Source organism: Capricornis sumatraensis, chromosome 11 (assembly GCF_032405125.1).
Source record: "Capricornis sumatraensis isolate serow.1 chromosome 11, serow.2, whole genome shotgun sequence".
In the NCBI taxonomy this organism is placed as follows: domain Eukaryota; kingdom Metazoa; phylum Chordata; class Mammalia; order Artiodactyla; family Bovidae; genus Capricornis; species Capricornis sumatraensis.
In genome coordinates this window covers 49,272,674-49,289,765 of record NC_091079.1, presented here as the reverse complement: position 1 = coordinate 49,289,765, position 17,092 = coordinate 49,272,674, and the positions used below count along the sequence as shown (strand labels likewise).

General features: G+C 40.9%; 1 protein-coding gene across 2 annotated transcripts in view; it reads left to right on the top strand.

The window, feature by feature from the left end:
• PDE7A (phosphodiesterase 7A) overlaps positions 1-17,092 on the top strand; it is a 106,896-nt gene that overhangs the window by 73,894 nt on the left and 15,910 nt on the right. For both annotated transcript variants that reach the window (XM_068983664.1, XM_068983665.1), the window contains exons 4-5: positions 11,045-11,196; positions 12,939-13,002. In XM_068983664.1, the coding sequence (XP_068839765.1) occupies positions 11,045-11,196; positions 12,939-13,002 (216 nt within the window). The remainder of the gene's footprint in view (positions 1-11,044; positions 11,197-12,938; positions 13,003-17,092) is intronic.

Sequence of the window (17,092 nt, the reverse complement as noted above, 5' to 3'; positions counted from 1 at the left end):
TCACCATCTGCAGTGATTTTGGAGCCCAAAAAAATAAAGTCTGACACTGTTTCCACTGTTTCCCTATCTATTTCCCATGAAGTGATGGGACCAGATGCCATGATCTTCGTTTTCTGAATGTTGAGCTTTAAGCCAACTTTCTCACTCTCCTCTTTCACTTTCATCAAGAGGCTTTTTAGTTCCTCTTCACTTTCTGCCATAAGGGTGGTGTCATCTGCATATCTGAGGTTATTGATATTTCTCCTGGCAATGTTGATTCCAGCTTGTGCTTCTTCCAGCCCAGCGTTTCTCATGATGTACTCTGCATAGAAGTTAAATAAGCAGGGTGACAATATACAGCCTTGACGTACTCCTTTTTCTATTTGGAACCAGTCTGTTGTTCCATGTCCAGTTCTAACTGTTGGACTTAATGGATTCCATATTGAATTTTTTCAAAATTCATGTTTGTTCTAAATTTAATGTCCCTACATTTAATAAATTATTCTTTTAGTTACACATTCTCTTTAGCTTCTGTAGTAACAAATTCTAATCTCTTTAAACATAAAAGAATTACTATAATTCTGCTCCACATGTACACTTAGAAAATCTAAGATCTTCCTTTGAAAGATTCTGACATGATTATTAAATAGTAACCGAGGCTATCAGCTTGACAGTTCCCTCTTTTCATGGAATTCACCAAAGCTCATTGACGTCATCCAGACTGGAAGCCCTGGTGTCTCTGCCAACATTGGGCAAGATGTAATATAAGCAGTATGTTTCTTTCACGTCCACAGGAATGCAGTTTTCCGTTTTCTTTTAACTCCTGACACATGGTAATGTTCCATTCTATGTAAATGTGTTTTGCCCATTATCTTGAGCCTTTATGTTCACTTTGCACTTTATTCCACCCCATACCAAGGGAACCTTTCAAGGTATCTACATCGTAGCCTCAAAGGCTTTTAGCCTTACTCATCTTTTTGTTTCTGGTTTTTGGCAGCCTATGCCTCATTTTGGTTTTTCAGTCGTGTCCAACTCTGCGACCTCATGGACCGCAACATACCAGGCTTCCCTTCGTTTTTCTCACAGAGAAAAACTCATGCTCAGACTCATGTCCACTGAGTCAATGATGCCATCCAGCCATCTCATCCTCTGTCATCCCCTTCTCCTTCTGCCCTCAGTCTTTCCCAGCATCAGGGTCTTTCCCAATGAGTCGGCTCTTTGCATCAGGTGGCCAAAGTATTAGAGCTCCAGCTTCAGCGTCAGTCCTTCCAGTGAACATTGAGGGTTGATTTCCTTTAGGATTGACTGGTTTGATGTCCTTGCAGTCCAAGGGACTCTCAAGAGTCTTCTCCAGCACCACAGTTTGAAAGCATCAGTTCTTTGGTGCTCAGTCTTCTTTATGCTTCATTATAAAGATTGAATATATTATTGTTGCATCAAGTTGACTAAACTGGATATCTTCTCCCAGTTAGACTTTATAAGGTCCCACTTGGTTTCTCTAAGTATGATCTGTATTAGCTGTAAACGTAATTCAGGCGGGCCAGTGCCCTTAGGTCGAATCAGATGTCCCATGTTGTCTTTATCGTGATGACCTACAGTGACAACAGACAAAACTCTCCTTAAATTTTGCCTTAGAGCCTCATGTGCACTTGGGCTGTTTTTTTATCTTCCTAACAGGGCCCTGTTAGACTTGGGTACTTTTTTGATACTTAGTGATATGAACAGAAAGAACATCTGTTTCTGTGTTTATTTTGAGCTTAAAAGCTTATGTCATACTGATTTTATTGTCTTGGATTATCTAAGTCTTAAGTATACAGTAACTCCCACACAAACTCATACCCTTTTTACCGCTTCTTCCCTTTAAGAATGGAAGTTGTCGCATGGCGTTTCCCTCAGCTATGACAAGGAAGCCTGGCTTTGCTGCAGTCCATGGAGTTCCAAAGAGTCAGACACGACTTAATGACTAAACAAGGACTTTGTTGTTGCTATACTGTTTTTCTTACTCTTTCATACTGTACTGCCTGGTCGTTACTTTCCTATTTACAAGGAAATAGGAAATTTGAAATTACATTTGAAATCACAAATATAGTTTCTCTTCTTTTAACCAGTATTTTTCGACTTGCAAAGATGGCTCTTCCATCATTTGTAATTAAACTCAGTTCGGTAACTTAAATGACATTCCTGATGTCACAAAACTAGTAGAAGTGGCATCCCTGGTATTCAGACCCAGGTGTGTGACTCCAGAGCTCGTGTGTTTATTCGCCTTGCTGCACTGCCGCTCAGTAGCAGTACAGGCTACTCCTTAAAGACCATCGCTGTCAGCATCTCTGCTTTCCCCCTTTATCCATGCATGCTGCGTGTAAAAATTCTTCCAAGAAAACTTGAATTTGGATGTAACTAAATGTATTTATTAAGTATTGAACAGTAGGCTTCCTGATATGGCTCCTATTCTTTTTTAAGGAAAATTAAAGAGAGATTAGAACATAGAATGTCTTATTTTTTTTTACTCATTTATCATTCAGTATGACCTTGCTTTAGTCTAGAGTTAAAACCTTGCAGCACTGAATTTAAAAAAAAAATTTTTTTTTAAACAATCTCCAAGGGGAACTCATGCTAACATGCATCTAAATGATTGTCATGGTGCTAAGATAGCAGATAATAGTGACCGCAGGGCGCCCTCTTGTGGACGATTAAAGCAGGTAGTGATCAAGTCTCAAAATCCAAAAGCTTTTTCTGTGAAAAATCTCTTTCGTCTAATAACTAACTGGCGGTGATGGCTCTGCTGTGCCGTTTGTTTGACAGAGAAGAGGGTCTGTGGGAGTCCTGGGCATGATACTGCTCAAGGTATGTCGATTTCCAGCCTGTCTGTTTCGCTAACCTATTGCCTAGATTTCTTTTTTCAGTCCACTTTCTAGTCTGAAGGAGAAAAGCAAGAGAAAAACACGGTTTCTAAATTTACTGCTATCCCATGTTTCATTGCTGACTCTGAGAAGCCAAGGGTGGGTGACTGGAAGTAACTCCCATGATCATTAAGTAACAAGGCTCATTTAGTTTGGGTGAAGGTTGATTAGTTTGTTTGTGGTCACACAGTGAGGTAATGTGATATTTTAAAAGAGAACCAGCAGCACCAACAGTTCTTAATAGTAACTTGATTAAGTCACTGAGCCCTGTCGGCTTTCTAAGCTGGACTGGAATGTAGGTAACCATGTAAACTAGAACAAGCCTAGGACTTAAATAGTCCTAGCCTGGTGGAAGCTGGGCTTTAACAAAGACACCTTTAATCTGTTGTCTGTTATGCTGTGAAATAAATAATAGCATGTCTCATGTCACAAAATAAGTTCATGAGAATATTGGCAATAGGGTCAGATTTTATGTAATGTGGTGTGTGTGGGGTGAGCTTTTTTAGTAATTGTCTGAATGGAAGTACTAGTTAAGTTCTCATGATCACCCTTCTTTAAAATATATGTATATGTATATATATATAATAATGTATATATAGTTTTTCATCTGCATTTGTTTTTGCCCACGCCGCACATGTGGCATGCAGGATCTTAGTTCCCTGGCCAGGGATTGAACCCGTGACCCCTGCATTGGGAGCGTGCAGTCTTAGTCACTGGACCACCAGGGAAATCCCTGGTCACTCTTTCTTGTCCGCAGTTCCCCATGTGTCCTCTATTTTTCCATTCCTAAATGAGGCTGCTCATTCAACTTGGTATCTTCTCCATAGTGGCCTCTACTTGCCTGTTTCAATATAGAAACTTTATTCTTTCTTATTATAGGGAATCAGTATGTATCTGTGTGTGGAGGAAGGATAGGGTGGGCAAAGCAAACCTGAAGAGACTAAAATTTTCCACCTTAAAATGATCTCATCATGCTTCATCCTTGATTCACAGTTACTGCTTCCCTTTTCTTCCGTCATCCTTTGCAAGCTATCCTAGGACAGTTCTGGAAATGTCTCTTGTCGTTTTCTTTTAGAAAACCTGTTCTCCATTGAACTGTGCTCCTGTGTGCTTGTTCTACTTCTGAGGGTTTGTTCTAAGGGAATCAGGGTGGGTGCCAAGATTTAGTCACAAGAATGGTTATGACAGAATTGCTGGTAAGAAATGTGAAAGTTAGGAACAGCGAAAAGATTTAGTAAATGATGATGACTTCCATACTTTATATTTGGCTAGTAAAAATGGCACATGTAAGTTCCATTCACTGACTTGAATAGATATTCATGAATTTGTAAGGTAAAGAGACTGTGAGCTATGTGGGATGAAAGAGAAACTTTATGTGTACGTGTGTATAGGAAAGAGTTTATTGAGAACTATGCTGAGGGCCAGACTATTGATAGCTGTTGTTTCTGGGCCACTAAGCCTTCCCGTGCAGCTTGTCCCCATTCTCAAAACCAGGTTGAGGAGAGGAGAAGGCTTAGGGCAGCTCCTCCCAGAAAGGACCAGGAAAAACATACCTTTTAAAAGAAAGTGACGGTGTGCCTCAAAATAACAGGGTAGGAAGCTCCAGGGGTTGATCTCTCCATCAAAACAACCACTTTAAAGCGGGGGATGGGCAGAATTCACTATTTTAGGACTCCAGGCGCTGGCTGGACACTGCTCTTCGGCGGTTGGGCAGTGTGTTGGGCCACAGATCCGTGATGGTCACTCACCCCTCGGCCCCTCCGCCTGTGGGAATGCTGTTCCGGTCATGGCTTGGTGAAGCCAGGGTGGGCAGTGGGGATCTAGTCCTCCAGAAATTTGGAGTTGGGCCTTTAAGTCAGTCTGGCAGATTCCGAGGCATGGGCACTGATGTTTGCCTGGGTTTCACCCCTTTTCAGCTGCAGAGGCTTCGGCCAGCAGCATCTACCAGGAGAGTTAAGGAATCGGTACTGCTCCCACCCCCTGGCCTTTGGAACCAGACATTTAAGGAAATCTGTGTTGGGTCACCAACTGACTTCAGCGATACTGTAATAGGAGCTTCAGTGACCACACACAACAAGGAGTAAACAAAGTCAAATAGATATGCAAAGGCCAGTTTGGAAAAATCACAAAACAGTTGGCTTCAGCCCACAACAAGTAAAAATAAACAGTCCTGGAAGAGTGAGAGATTAGATTTCCAGTTCCCCAAGTATAATTCGCACCATGTCCAGTTCTCGGTGAAAAACTATAGAACATAAAGAGAAGCTGGAAACTATGACCCTTACATATGACAAAAGAACATCACAGCAGCCACCCTGAGGAAGCCCACACGTGCGAACTGCTAATCAAAGAGGTTAACTCAACTGTCTTTAATGCTCAATGAGCTAAAGCAAACCAAGGGCGAGAATGAGAGGAAATCAGGAAGGCGCTGTGTGAACAAAATCCTAATCTCAATAAATAGGAATTATAAAAAAGAACCCAACCAGTTCTGGAGCTGATAAGTATGATAACTGAAATGAGAAATTCACTAGAGGGCTTCAGCAGCAGATTTGAGTGAGCAGAAGAATAAATCAGCAAACTTGAAGATAAGAACATTGAAATAATCCAGAATGAGAAACAGAAAGGAAAAGGAATGAAGAAAAATTCCTTCCACAAGAAACCCGTGGAGGAATCCCCGTGTGTACCACATGTGACTCATAGGAGGCCCAGCAGGAGAAAGAAGAGAGAGGGCAGAAAAAAACTGTTTGAATGGTGGAAAACTTCCTGATGGAGACGTGGATATACACATCCAAGCTCAGTGAAGTCAAAGGAGAGTGAACATGTGGTACACATGAGCAGTGGAGTGTTACTCAGCCATAGAAAAGATCAAAACAGTGCCATTTGCAGATACATGGATAGACCTGGAGACTGTCATATGGAATGAAATTAAGTCAGAAAGAGAAAAACAAATATCGTATAATATCACTTAAATGTGGAATCTAGAAAAATGGTACAGATGAGTTTATTTGCAAGGCAGAAATAGAAACAGATGTAGAGAACAAAGTTATGAATGGAAGGGTGGAAGTGAGGGGATGAATTGGGAGTTCAGGATTGATATATATATATACACACACAAACTATTGATGCTATGTATAAAGGGCTTCCCTGGTGGCTCACTAAACAATCTGCCTGCAATGTGGGAGACCCGGATTTATTTCCTGGGTCGGGAAGAACGCTTGGAGAAGGGAATGGCACCCCATTCTGGTATTCGTGCCTGGAGAATTCCATGGACAGAGGAATCTGGTGGGCTGCAGTCCACGAGGTCGCCAAGAGTCAGACAGAACTGAGTGACTTAACACACTGTATAAAATAGGTAACTAATGAAAACCTATTGTATAGGTCAGGGAACTCTACTCTATTCTGTGGTGACCTAAATGGGAAGGAAATCTAAAAAAGAAGGGATATATGTGTATATATAACTGATTCACTTTGCTGTACAGCAGAAACTAAACATAACATTGTAAAGCAACTATAATCTGATAAAAATAAGAAAACAAAAAGCCAAATTGTTGAAACCCAAAGACAAAGATACCTGGGGAAGCCATGGTAAAAGGACCTGAATATTTAATTCCAGAGCTGAACTAAAATGAAAGTGGGGGTTGGAATGAAAAGAGGGGGGAAAGTACTCTGACAACTAACAGACATTGGAAGAGGAAAAGGGAAAGAAGAGGGGATATAGAATGTAATAATACAACATTAAAAGGTGACATCTAAGGTAGTAGACAAAAGAAGTCATAGAAACGTAAGTATAGCAGTGTCCTTCAGTAGAGGATTAGATAGATGGATTATGGTCCATCCATATGGTGGAATACTTTACAGCCTCAAAATGAGGACGGTCTCTGCGTACTGATAGGGAAAGAGCTTTAAGAAAAATTTAAAGACAAGGTACAAAACAGAAGTATGATATGCTGCCATTTATGTAAAAGAAGTAGAAACATGGTATATAACAGTGTTTCCATATATTTGATCCAAAAACTCAGGGAGCATACCCACAAAACTTTCCAGGTAAAAAAATGATCATTTTAGGGGAGAGTCTGGCAGTTGATTGGATTGGGAACGGGGTAGGGGTAAGGTTTTATCGCTGTGTTCTTTTCTCCCTCCCTCTTTCCCTCCTTTTGATTTTTAAAACGTGAGTGCAGTATATTTGAAAAAACGTAATGGAAAAGAAAAAATACCACTCCGTCTCCCAGTCTGGTCCTATATTAAGTCTCAGGCAAAGCTTTGAGGTAGTTTGCATTGCCATCTCTGTCAAGTCTCATGCAATTTTCTCTTCTTTCTAGAATGTACTCTTAGGTATAGGCTTCTTGCCCACTAGGTGAAGAAAATTCTTTTTACTGGATGATTTGCCATTTCATTTGGACAGCTACTCCGGCCTTTCTTAGAGTGTATGTGAGATAATAATTGTTAGAGCTGGTTCTGTCATTAAGTGAAGGTCTTGTTTCTTACCCTGTTGTAAATGTTACTTGTGGGCCTAGTCTTGCTGGAAGGCATTGGGCTCCTGTGATGAGTGAGCTTCTCCCCTTGAGCTCATATCTAATATTCATGCTCAATATGGTCAAAACAGAATTCTTGATAATGAGTCCCAACTTCAGGGCTCTGTAGGAAAAAAAGGACATGAATCATGGTTAGCTTTCTGGGTTTTTTTTGGTGTTTTCTTTTTCCATTTAAGGGCAGTGAGACATCAAGAAGCTGTGACTTGTGAGAAGTCACCTAGAAAATAGGAGTAAAGGCAGAGAGAGGTCCAGCCATGGTCTCAGAGCCCTGACTCCTGGACGGTGCCAGCTGTCTTTACATTGATGGTACAAATCCTAGCGTGTTGTTGCACCCACTTAGCACAGTGTGGATTGAACCCTTCAAAGGAGGCTCATTCAATTTTTGGACCTTATGTAATTGTCCTCCCGAAGAGACTCTCAGGTTTACTTCAAGGATGTGTAATTTGGGAGCAGTAATCCTTCTATCAGTATCTGGATGCAAAGTGATTGCCAGTGATGAAACTGTTACCTTCTCTGTGATTTAAGATACTGAATAGAAGGGAATGCTCATAAAGTCTTGCTTATGACCTTGAACTCTTTTGGATTACTTTTTAGAATATGTGTTTTCTGCAGCATTTTTTATAAGCTTTCTTAAATGTTTTTGCTCTAATGCATTAATTATATAGCATTTCTACGTTGTTTCTGGGGTTGTATTTGTAAAATGGGGATGATAATCTTTGCCATCTTCACAGAATTGTGGTAGTTACTAAACGGGATCACAGATGTGAACGTACTCTTGTAAAACTGTAAAGTGCCTTGTAAATACAGAGTTGGCAATGCTAGTATTAATTAGATCTCATCTGGTCCCCACATGTTCGTGTCATTCCACTCTGTCCCTTCCAGGTCCAGTCTTTTCTGGGAATAACGTTAGAATGGTCACATTAAATACTCTATGTTAGCTTTTTCCCCTATGTCTTTATTTTTGTACATACTTCCATCGAAATAAGGACAATTTTGAATGATGGTGTATGCAGAATTTTATCATAAACCGTCAATAAACCATATGGTAAAAAAATAAACCATATGGTAGATTTGAAGTAAGAAATTTGTGAGTAATACTGTGGACACAGGATTTGTAAGCAGATCTGTGTTTTAAAATCTAGTTGTCACCCTGTATTGGCTGTGTGACCTTATATATAATCTCGTGTAGATTCAGTGTTTTCATGTATAAAGTGGAAGATAATAGTAGTCATTTTTTGACACTGTAGAGAGCTAAATGAGGTACTTTTTTTTTAAGCACATGAAACATTTTCTGAACTTAAACTAACCTCATTCCTCAAACATACTAATGCTAGTTCAAACGTAATCACTTGATATTTAATAGTATTTCCACTTTGGTTCCAATCCTTTTTATGTAAGTCATGTTGCTAAAGATCAAAAGGTAACTCCACAATTGTTCTGCTGCTGCTAAGTCGCTTCAGTCGTGTCTGGCTCTGTGCGACCCCATAGCCGGCAGCCCACCAGGCTTCCCTGTCCCCGGGATTCTCCAGGCAAGAACACTGGAGTGGGTTGCCGTGAAAGTGAAGTCACTCAGTCGTGTCCGACCCCTAGCAACCCCATGGACTGCAGCCTACGATTCCTCTGTCCATGGAAGTTTCCAGGCAAGAGTACTGGAGTGGGGTGCCATTGCCTTCTCTGACAGTTGTTCTCGATACTCTTTATTTTTAGATACTCTTTCTTTTAGATTCTCTGAGATGAAAAATGAAAAAACCACATAACTGTGTGTTGTTTCTGGCTTATATGAGTATATGGGAACCTCAGAACTCATCAGTTATTTCACAAACAGGATGCACTTATTCAAGGAGGGCATAGCAGCCCACTCCAGTATTATTGCCTGGAGAACCCCATGGACAGAGGAGCTTGGTGGGCTACAGTCCATAAGGTCACAAAGAGCTGGACATGATTGAGGCAACTTAGCAAATGCACACACATGTAGTTATTCATTCATTATGTTGTGCATACCTACATGGCACTATATTAGGCTTTGAAATACAAAGATGAAAAAGTAGTTTGTGCCTGTATTGGAGGTCATCATTTGTTGAAGTAGACAGGGAAATAAGTAATTTTGTACAATATCAGAAGTAGTCTGACTGGTGTCTACCCAGGTAGCCTTGAGAACCAGAGGAGGTGCCCTCACCTCTCCTAGACGGGGGATGTGCATGTCGGTGTCCAGGTGTGCTTCCCAGGGAAGGTGTCACCGGAGCCGAGTCTGGAGAGAGCCAGCACCTGGAAAATGAGGCCTTTTCATCGAGGATATGGAGATGGAGTTTACTTTGAAATGCTGATAGACCAATGAATACTTTTATTCAGAGCAACATGAACAGGTTTGGAACTTGAAATAATTACTGAGAGGCATGCTGCTGCTAAGTCGCTTCAGTTGTGTCCGACTCTGTGTGACCCCATAGACGGCAGCCCACCAGGCTCTCCAGTCCCTGAGATTCTCCAGGCAAGAACACTGGAGTGGGTTGCCATTTCCTTCTCCAATGCATGAAAGTGAAGTCACTCAGTTGTGCCCAACTCTTAGCGACCCCATGGACTGCAGCCCACCAGGCTCCTCTGTCCATGGGATTTTCCAGGCAAGAGTACTGGAGTGGGGTGCCATTGCCTTCTCCGACCGAGAGGCACACCTACCTCTTAAAGCAGCGGCATCAACATCAATTTTATCACCATCTTCACTGGCACCGTTTCTTTGAAACCTATTATATATCTGACCTGTGTATATATTATCTCATTTAATCCAACACTGTTTGAATTAGCTATCATTGCCATTATTTTATAGATAACACTGGGTAATAGAGGTTGATAGAAGAGTTAGTGATGGGACACACGAGAATGTGTTTGATTGCCTGTCACTCGACCTTTGGAGAGTTAATGGAAGTTAAGATGAGAGATGCTGACTTGCTGATCCTTAGCCTTCATTTTCATGTTTTATATTGTGAACATTTTGCTGAATTTAGTTAGTTTCTAGACTTTGAAGACTTCATCCCGTACAAGATAGCTTTTAACCAAAGTCTGTTATTTTGTCTGGTGCCCCAGAAACTTTGGTTCCATCTCACACTGAAGGGAAACATGACAGTTAGACTCATGGAAAGAAGACGTGTCAGTATCCAAACTACGTTCTTCTCCATTCTATCTCCATTTCCTCTAAATAAAGTTATCATAAAGAAATTTGAGATGATACCTCGTTAGGATTTGAGATGCTTGAGTTCTAAGTCTCATATGTAACTGGGGACCTGGTTTCTCATTGTGAAGGATAATTTGAAACTAGGTTTTGTCTTCCCGCTCCGTAGTGTTTGTATAGTATATTGAAGCAATAGAGGGAGAGGTGATCATTCTTGGAAGTTTAAAAAAAGAAAAAAACTGATTAATCCAACCACACTCTTGATTATGTTTCTAAATGCTGATAAAATTGGTCATTTACCCCTTCATACTTAGCTGTTTAATTGAAAATCAAATAAAGTACCTCTTCTTTCCTAGAAATGTGGCATGACAGTTGATCAATTTTAAGAAATATTTGTATGTAACTAGAAAGGGCTCTTAATAGGTTATGTGCAGTTTTGACTTACTTTACTCACCATTTTACTCCTTTCATTTCAGCTCAATCTGAAATTGAAGTTTCTGTATCTGCAAGGAATATCAGACGGTTACTAAGTTTCCAGCGGTATCTTAGATCTTCACGCTTTTTTCGTGGTACTACTGTTTCAAATTCTCTGAACATTTTAGATGATGATTATAATGGACAAGCCAAGGTGTGTATTGCTTTCTTCAAGAAAACATTAATTCTTACATAAGTTTAATGAAGCCTTGTTTCTCCCATATGGTACTGATTTTATATAGCCTGTTTTTGGTATGTGAAATCAGTTGAACTCAATTTTTATTATAGATTTTTCCTTTAGAGCAGCTGTTCATCTTATGATTAGGCTATTACAAAGCAAGGAACTAAAATAATGAAAATGTTTTTGTGTATTATAGCATTACAGCATTTATTGTAATAGCAAGTAGATCAATGGAACATTAAACTCTAAGGTCACAAGGATCCTAATGGTGGAAAGAATATTACGGCTTGCCTGATGTAATTTCTCTATACTATAGTTGAGAAGGGACTCGGTTGCTCTCTTCCAGTTGTTTAAAAGTAAACTCAGCACAGGAAGTCTCATGACTTTCAGTCACACTTTTCATGATCTCTTGTATGAGAGAGATATTTGGAAGATTTAAATGTTTTTTAAAATTCGGTGATTGTGAGCATTGTTTTTTTAATACAGTTTAAAAGAAATGTCTTAATGAAGGTGGAAATTAGCTGAGGTTGTTTTTTACTAAGTAAGGATTTTTTTTAATAATCTCACATTTCTAACATTTGTAAAAGTATTCTTTGACTTAACACTCACGGGTTAGATGTAGGTTTGTGTAGATGGGGCCAGAGCGCCCAGTCTACGATTACATTAAAGTGAAAACATTTGCTTCCCTGTTTGATAAAACAAATTGATGGAAAAGCACTCATACTTTCTTTAAATTTAAAAAAGTTCTCAAGTTCTGCTTTTTCAGATGAGAATATTGGTCTGTGTGTCATTGGTTGTTAGGACTATTATCATTTCTACTGGTAATACCTAGTATTGCTTATGCTGATTTAGTCATATATGTATATATGACAGTGAACTTTTGGGTACAAAATACAAATTTTTTTCTTGAAAATAAAGTCCACAAAATTTTCAGGACACGAAGACATGGTTTAAAAACGTTTGATTTTTAGGGTTGTTGTGGGGCTTATTTGCTTGGCTGAAATAACCATCAACTTAAAAATTATGTAGTAAATGCTATGGAGTATTTTATTAGGATATTTAAGGAATATTAATAAATAAATTGGGAATGTGTTTTAAGAAGACAAATAACTAATAATTTAAGTGTAGTATATACTACAGGTGTCTGGTACCTGGATTCCAGAGTCTGATCGCCTGACTTAAGACCCAGCTCTGTGACTCTCGCTGAGCAAGTTAATGACTTTCTCCCTCTTTCCCCATCTGTAAATGAGGGTTGAAAACAATGCCTACATGATGGTGTTGGTGTGAATAGTAAGAATGTGTCAAAAATAAAGCATTTTTAATAGTACCTGGAATGTAGCAAGTATTCAACTATGACAACTTTTATTAGATTTTTAAAATCTAGTTCCTAGTCCATGCAGTGTGTGAACTACACTTCTGTGATGGGTACTGGAATTCTTGACAGTTCATGAGAACATAAGAATAAGTCAAAAGGAACACCAGCCTTAGCTATACATTTATCAATTGAGAAAACAGTAATTGTTTTTCAAATGGAGTTTATCCCTTTGGACATATTTTGGAGTTGTTTGGAAAGGTCATGATTAAGGAGAGTGATAATTAGCATTTCTTAAGTCGACCGTTTTCTGTTTTTGTTAGCTTCCTTATGGACTATCTACAAAAGACAGAGAAAGTTACTGAGATTAAATTACAGTAGGAATGTTTGGTTTTCATTTCAGTGTATGCTGGAAAAAGTTGGAAATTGGAGTTTCGATATCTTTCTATTTGATAGACTGACAAATGGTAAGTGAAGACTTTGGCTTACTCTAATGTACTCTCAGGGTTGCTGCTTTGATGGGGTTGCCACTGCTTTCATTTGCTGAGTGTAGGCGCCCTCTGCTGGCTGAGGGAGCATTATTTTGTTCCTTCTCCAGTGACTGAACTGTAAGCTTAGAGCATCCACCTAAAATTTTGCTTTTTGATTATCACTCTTAGTAGTAATCAAAAGTAATCCTTGTCATCGTCACTTGGGTAACTCTAATTAAACCTACTTCTGTTAATAAGAGGCTTCTCAGCTGGTTCAGTTGGTAAAGAATTCGCTTGCCAATGCAAGAGACGAGGTTTCGATCCCTGAATCAGGAAGATTCCTCTGAAGGAGGGCATGGCAACCCACTCCAGTATTCTTGCCTGGAGAATCCCATGGACAGAAGAGCCTGGCGGGCCACAGTCCACAGGGCTACAGAGTCAGACACTACTGAGCACACACTTCTTTTCTCTTGCTATTAACAACCCAATGTGCACATTACTATCTCATGGTTCTTGACGTTTCCTTTTTGGGTTTTTTGTGCTGTAGCCATGTACAGTGACATCCTCCAATCTTATATTCCAGTTTTGATAGCCCGAGATGTGTGGTAGATTGACGCCCTTTTGAGAGATGGCTTTTCTTCTCACTGTGGTTCTCAGGCTCTCTTTCTCTGTGCACTTTAGAGAGATGGTGTGTTATGATCAGCAGAGCGGTCCCTTCTGACACTCCTTCTCTCTGGCGGGGTCGGGTGGGGGAGAGCTTGGAGCTAATCACTATCTTTGGAAAGTGTGAGTATGTTGGGAAAAAAAAAAGGTGATTCTGATTTGTCTACCTCTTTCTGAGTTTTGTTTTGCTTTGGCTGAAAGTGAAAAAAGTGTTAGCTGCTCAGTCATGTCCGACTCTTTGTGACCCCATGGACTGTAGCCTGCCAGGCTCCTCTGTCCAAGGGATTCTCCAGGCCAGAATATTATGGTAGGTAGCTATGCTCTCCTCCAGGGGAATCTTCCCAACCCAGGGATTGAACCCAGGTCTCCTGCATTCCAGGCAGATTCTTTACCAACTGAGCCAAGGTTCATTTTTCTTTATTATCTTTGGGTGCAGGAACAAAATTCCCTTTGGGAATCATTTTTCATTTACTATAAGATCTTTGACGTAAAAAATTGGTGGTACCTATATAGTCCAACTAGACTTTGTCCCTTTTGCCTTTTAAATAAATGAAGCAGAGTGGGAAGTTCACTGAGAGGAAGTTCTTACTGCTGAGAATGAAATAAGTATGTGGCTCCTTCTATACTTTGAAACTACCTTTTTTCCCCCCTAGTTTTACTTTGGAATGCAGTTCCTTTTTACAAGGAAGCCAAATATGGAAACCAGGCTGTAGTCATCTTGAGACTAGCATAGTTCCAACTCAATGGACATGAGTTTGAGGAAACTCCGGGAGATGGTGAAGGACAGGGAAGCCTGGTGTGCTGCAGTCCATGGGGTCGCAAAGAGTCAGACATGACTGAGTGACTGAACAATAACGAAGTTAGTATCACATCATCGTTCCCTCTGAGCTGTGTGGGCCAGGCATAGTGAGGACAGCGTTGTGATCACGTTCTGGTTGTCTGTGTCTGTCGACAGAAGATAAACTAGACCATCCCAGGCACAAGTGTGAGGACAGTAAAGGTCACCTCAGCGGTGGAACCTCCCTCCCACTTCCCCGCCTTCTGTTTTTCTTCTTCCCTCTTCCTGTTCTCTCTCTCTCTGCCCTCTGGTGACCAGTGGCCCTTCCCCTCCCAGGCCCCCACTCCGGTCTGTCCTTCTAGAAAGGACTCTAATCGCATTTACACAGCTGTCCCTCCATGCAGCCTTCCCTCTTTGAAAGTCTAAGTGCCTCAGCTTCTTCCAGATCTGGGAAACTCCCCTTTCCTAATGCAACAGATATATTCCTTTCGTCCTTATCTCAGGATAAATATACATAATACAGTGCCGCCCTTAACACCTTCAAGGTCTAACCTCACATAACACTTAACAGCTCATAGCCTATTCTTAGTCCCCTGGACACTTTGTCACTCACAGAAATAGTTGATTGTTTTTCTCTAGATTTTATTTTTAAAAAGAATGTATCCTACCAGCCAGAGGGCGTGGCGGTGGAAGTGGAATGAGGGTGGCAGTGTAAGATGGGCAGAAGTTCTAGCCACTGCTCCACGTGAGTTAACTTAGGTAGCACTTGGCTTGCCTTAGGCTTCCCTGGTGGCTCAGATGGTAAAGAATCTGCCTGCAGTGCAGGAGACCCAGGTTTGCTCCCTGGGTTGGGAAGATCCCCTGGAGAAGGGAATGGCTACCCACTCCAGTATTCTTGCCTGGAGAATCCCATGGACAGAGGAGCCTGGTGGGTTCCAGTTCATGGGATCACAAAGAGTCAGACACAACTGAGCAACTAACACCAGCTCTTCTTTAATTACATCTCACCCCTTTTTTTGTGGAAAAGGTGGCCAAATGATTTCTTCTTAGAGTTGTTAGGGGTTAGTAGAAGCCATCCGTGGTTAGCTACCCACTTGTTGTTTTACAGATGGTGACCTATTAATACATATTCAGTTCACTACAGTCACCCAAAAGTTAAGGAATTTTATATAGGAAGAGATATTATTGGGAAACAAGTGGGCAGAAGAAAATTCCTTTTTAACTTGCATTATTTAATTGGATCTGCTTTCCTTTCAAAGCTGCTTAGCCTGGAATGAATCCTGGATGATGCATGTACTTGGTATCTAAGTGTGTAGTTTTCGCTTCTTGCTCATTCGGCCGGTGTGCCCTGTGTTTCTTCTTGTGGTGATTTTTCAAGTGATACTATGAGGAGGGCAGGGAAGAAGCTCTGATTCCCACTAAGACAGATTACTCCTGGCTTGTCCACTGAAAGGTGGAAAGTAGTTATATTCTGGTAGGACATATTTGGGCTTCCCTGGTGGCTCAGATGATGAAGAATCTGCCAGCAATACAGGAGACCCAGGTTGGATCCACTGGAGAAGGGAATGCCAACTCACTCTATTATTCTTGCCTGCAGAGTCCCACGGACACAGGAGCCTGGCGAGCTACAGTCCATGGGGTCGCAAAGAGTCCGACATGACTGAGTGACTAACATACACACACACAGAGAATATATTAGATGTTGCTTTTGCAGGAATGAGTTGTTACATGAGATACCAAGATAGGGCTTGTCACCCCTGAAGGTCACCTGGCACATGAGGGCCCTTGTTGCTAGGCCCGTGTTGTCGCCGTAGCCCAGTCCTTACATGTAGAGTCCCATCCGGAAACCTGTTGAGAGCCATAACGCCATAGGCAGGCTGTCCTTTGGTGTGTCTTTATATAAGGTAACTTTTCTCTAAGTTATAAATTTTCTTTTCCAAGAAAGCGTTTGTTTCCATTTTTATATAAAAGAATTTCTTCAGCGCCCGTTTCTTGTTGTAACATATCAACTAAGCATCACCTGCTTTGAAATAATAAATTCCATTGACTTGTATTCTTACTGACTGGTATCAAGTCAGTTGGTATCTTGTGAATTGAAAATAAAAAATGTTGCATGCAGCTTTTCCGGAGAAGGCAATGGCACCCCACTCCAGTACTTTTGCCTGGAAAATCCCATGGACAGAGGAGCCTGGAAGGCTGCAGTCCATGGAGTCGCTGAGGGTCGGACACGACTGAGCGACTTCACTTTCACTTTTCACTTTCACGCATTGGAGAAGGAAGTGGCAACCCACTCCAGTGTTCTTGCCTGGAGAATCCCAGGGATGGGGGAGCCTGGTGGGAGGCTGTCTGTGGGGTCGCACAGAGTCGGACATGACTGAAGTGACTTAGTAGTAGTAGTAGTAGTAGTATGCAGCTTTTCATTCTGGTATGGGTGGTGCACTTTGACAGATTGGTTCTTGTCAGATTCCTCTGAGGTTCTTGGAGGGAAGACGTTAGCATGCCTTTCTTACTGCCATTTGCCTGAATTCCAGATGTGGGTATTTTACCATTGGATTGCAGCTTCCTTAAAACTTATTCTAGACCCTAGAGATCAGTCATTTATTTCATTAGGTTTGGGAAACAACTTTGGGGAGAACCTATGATTAC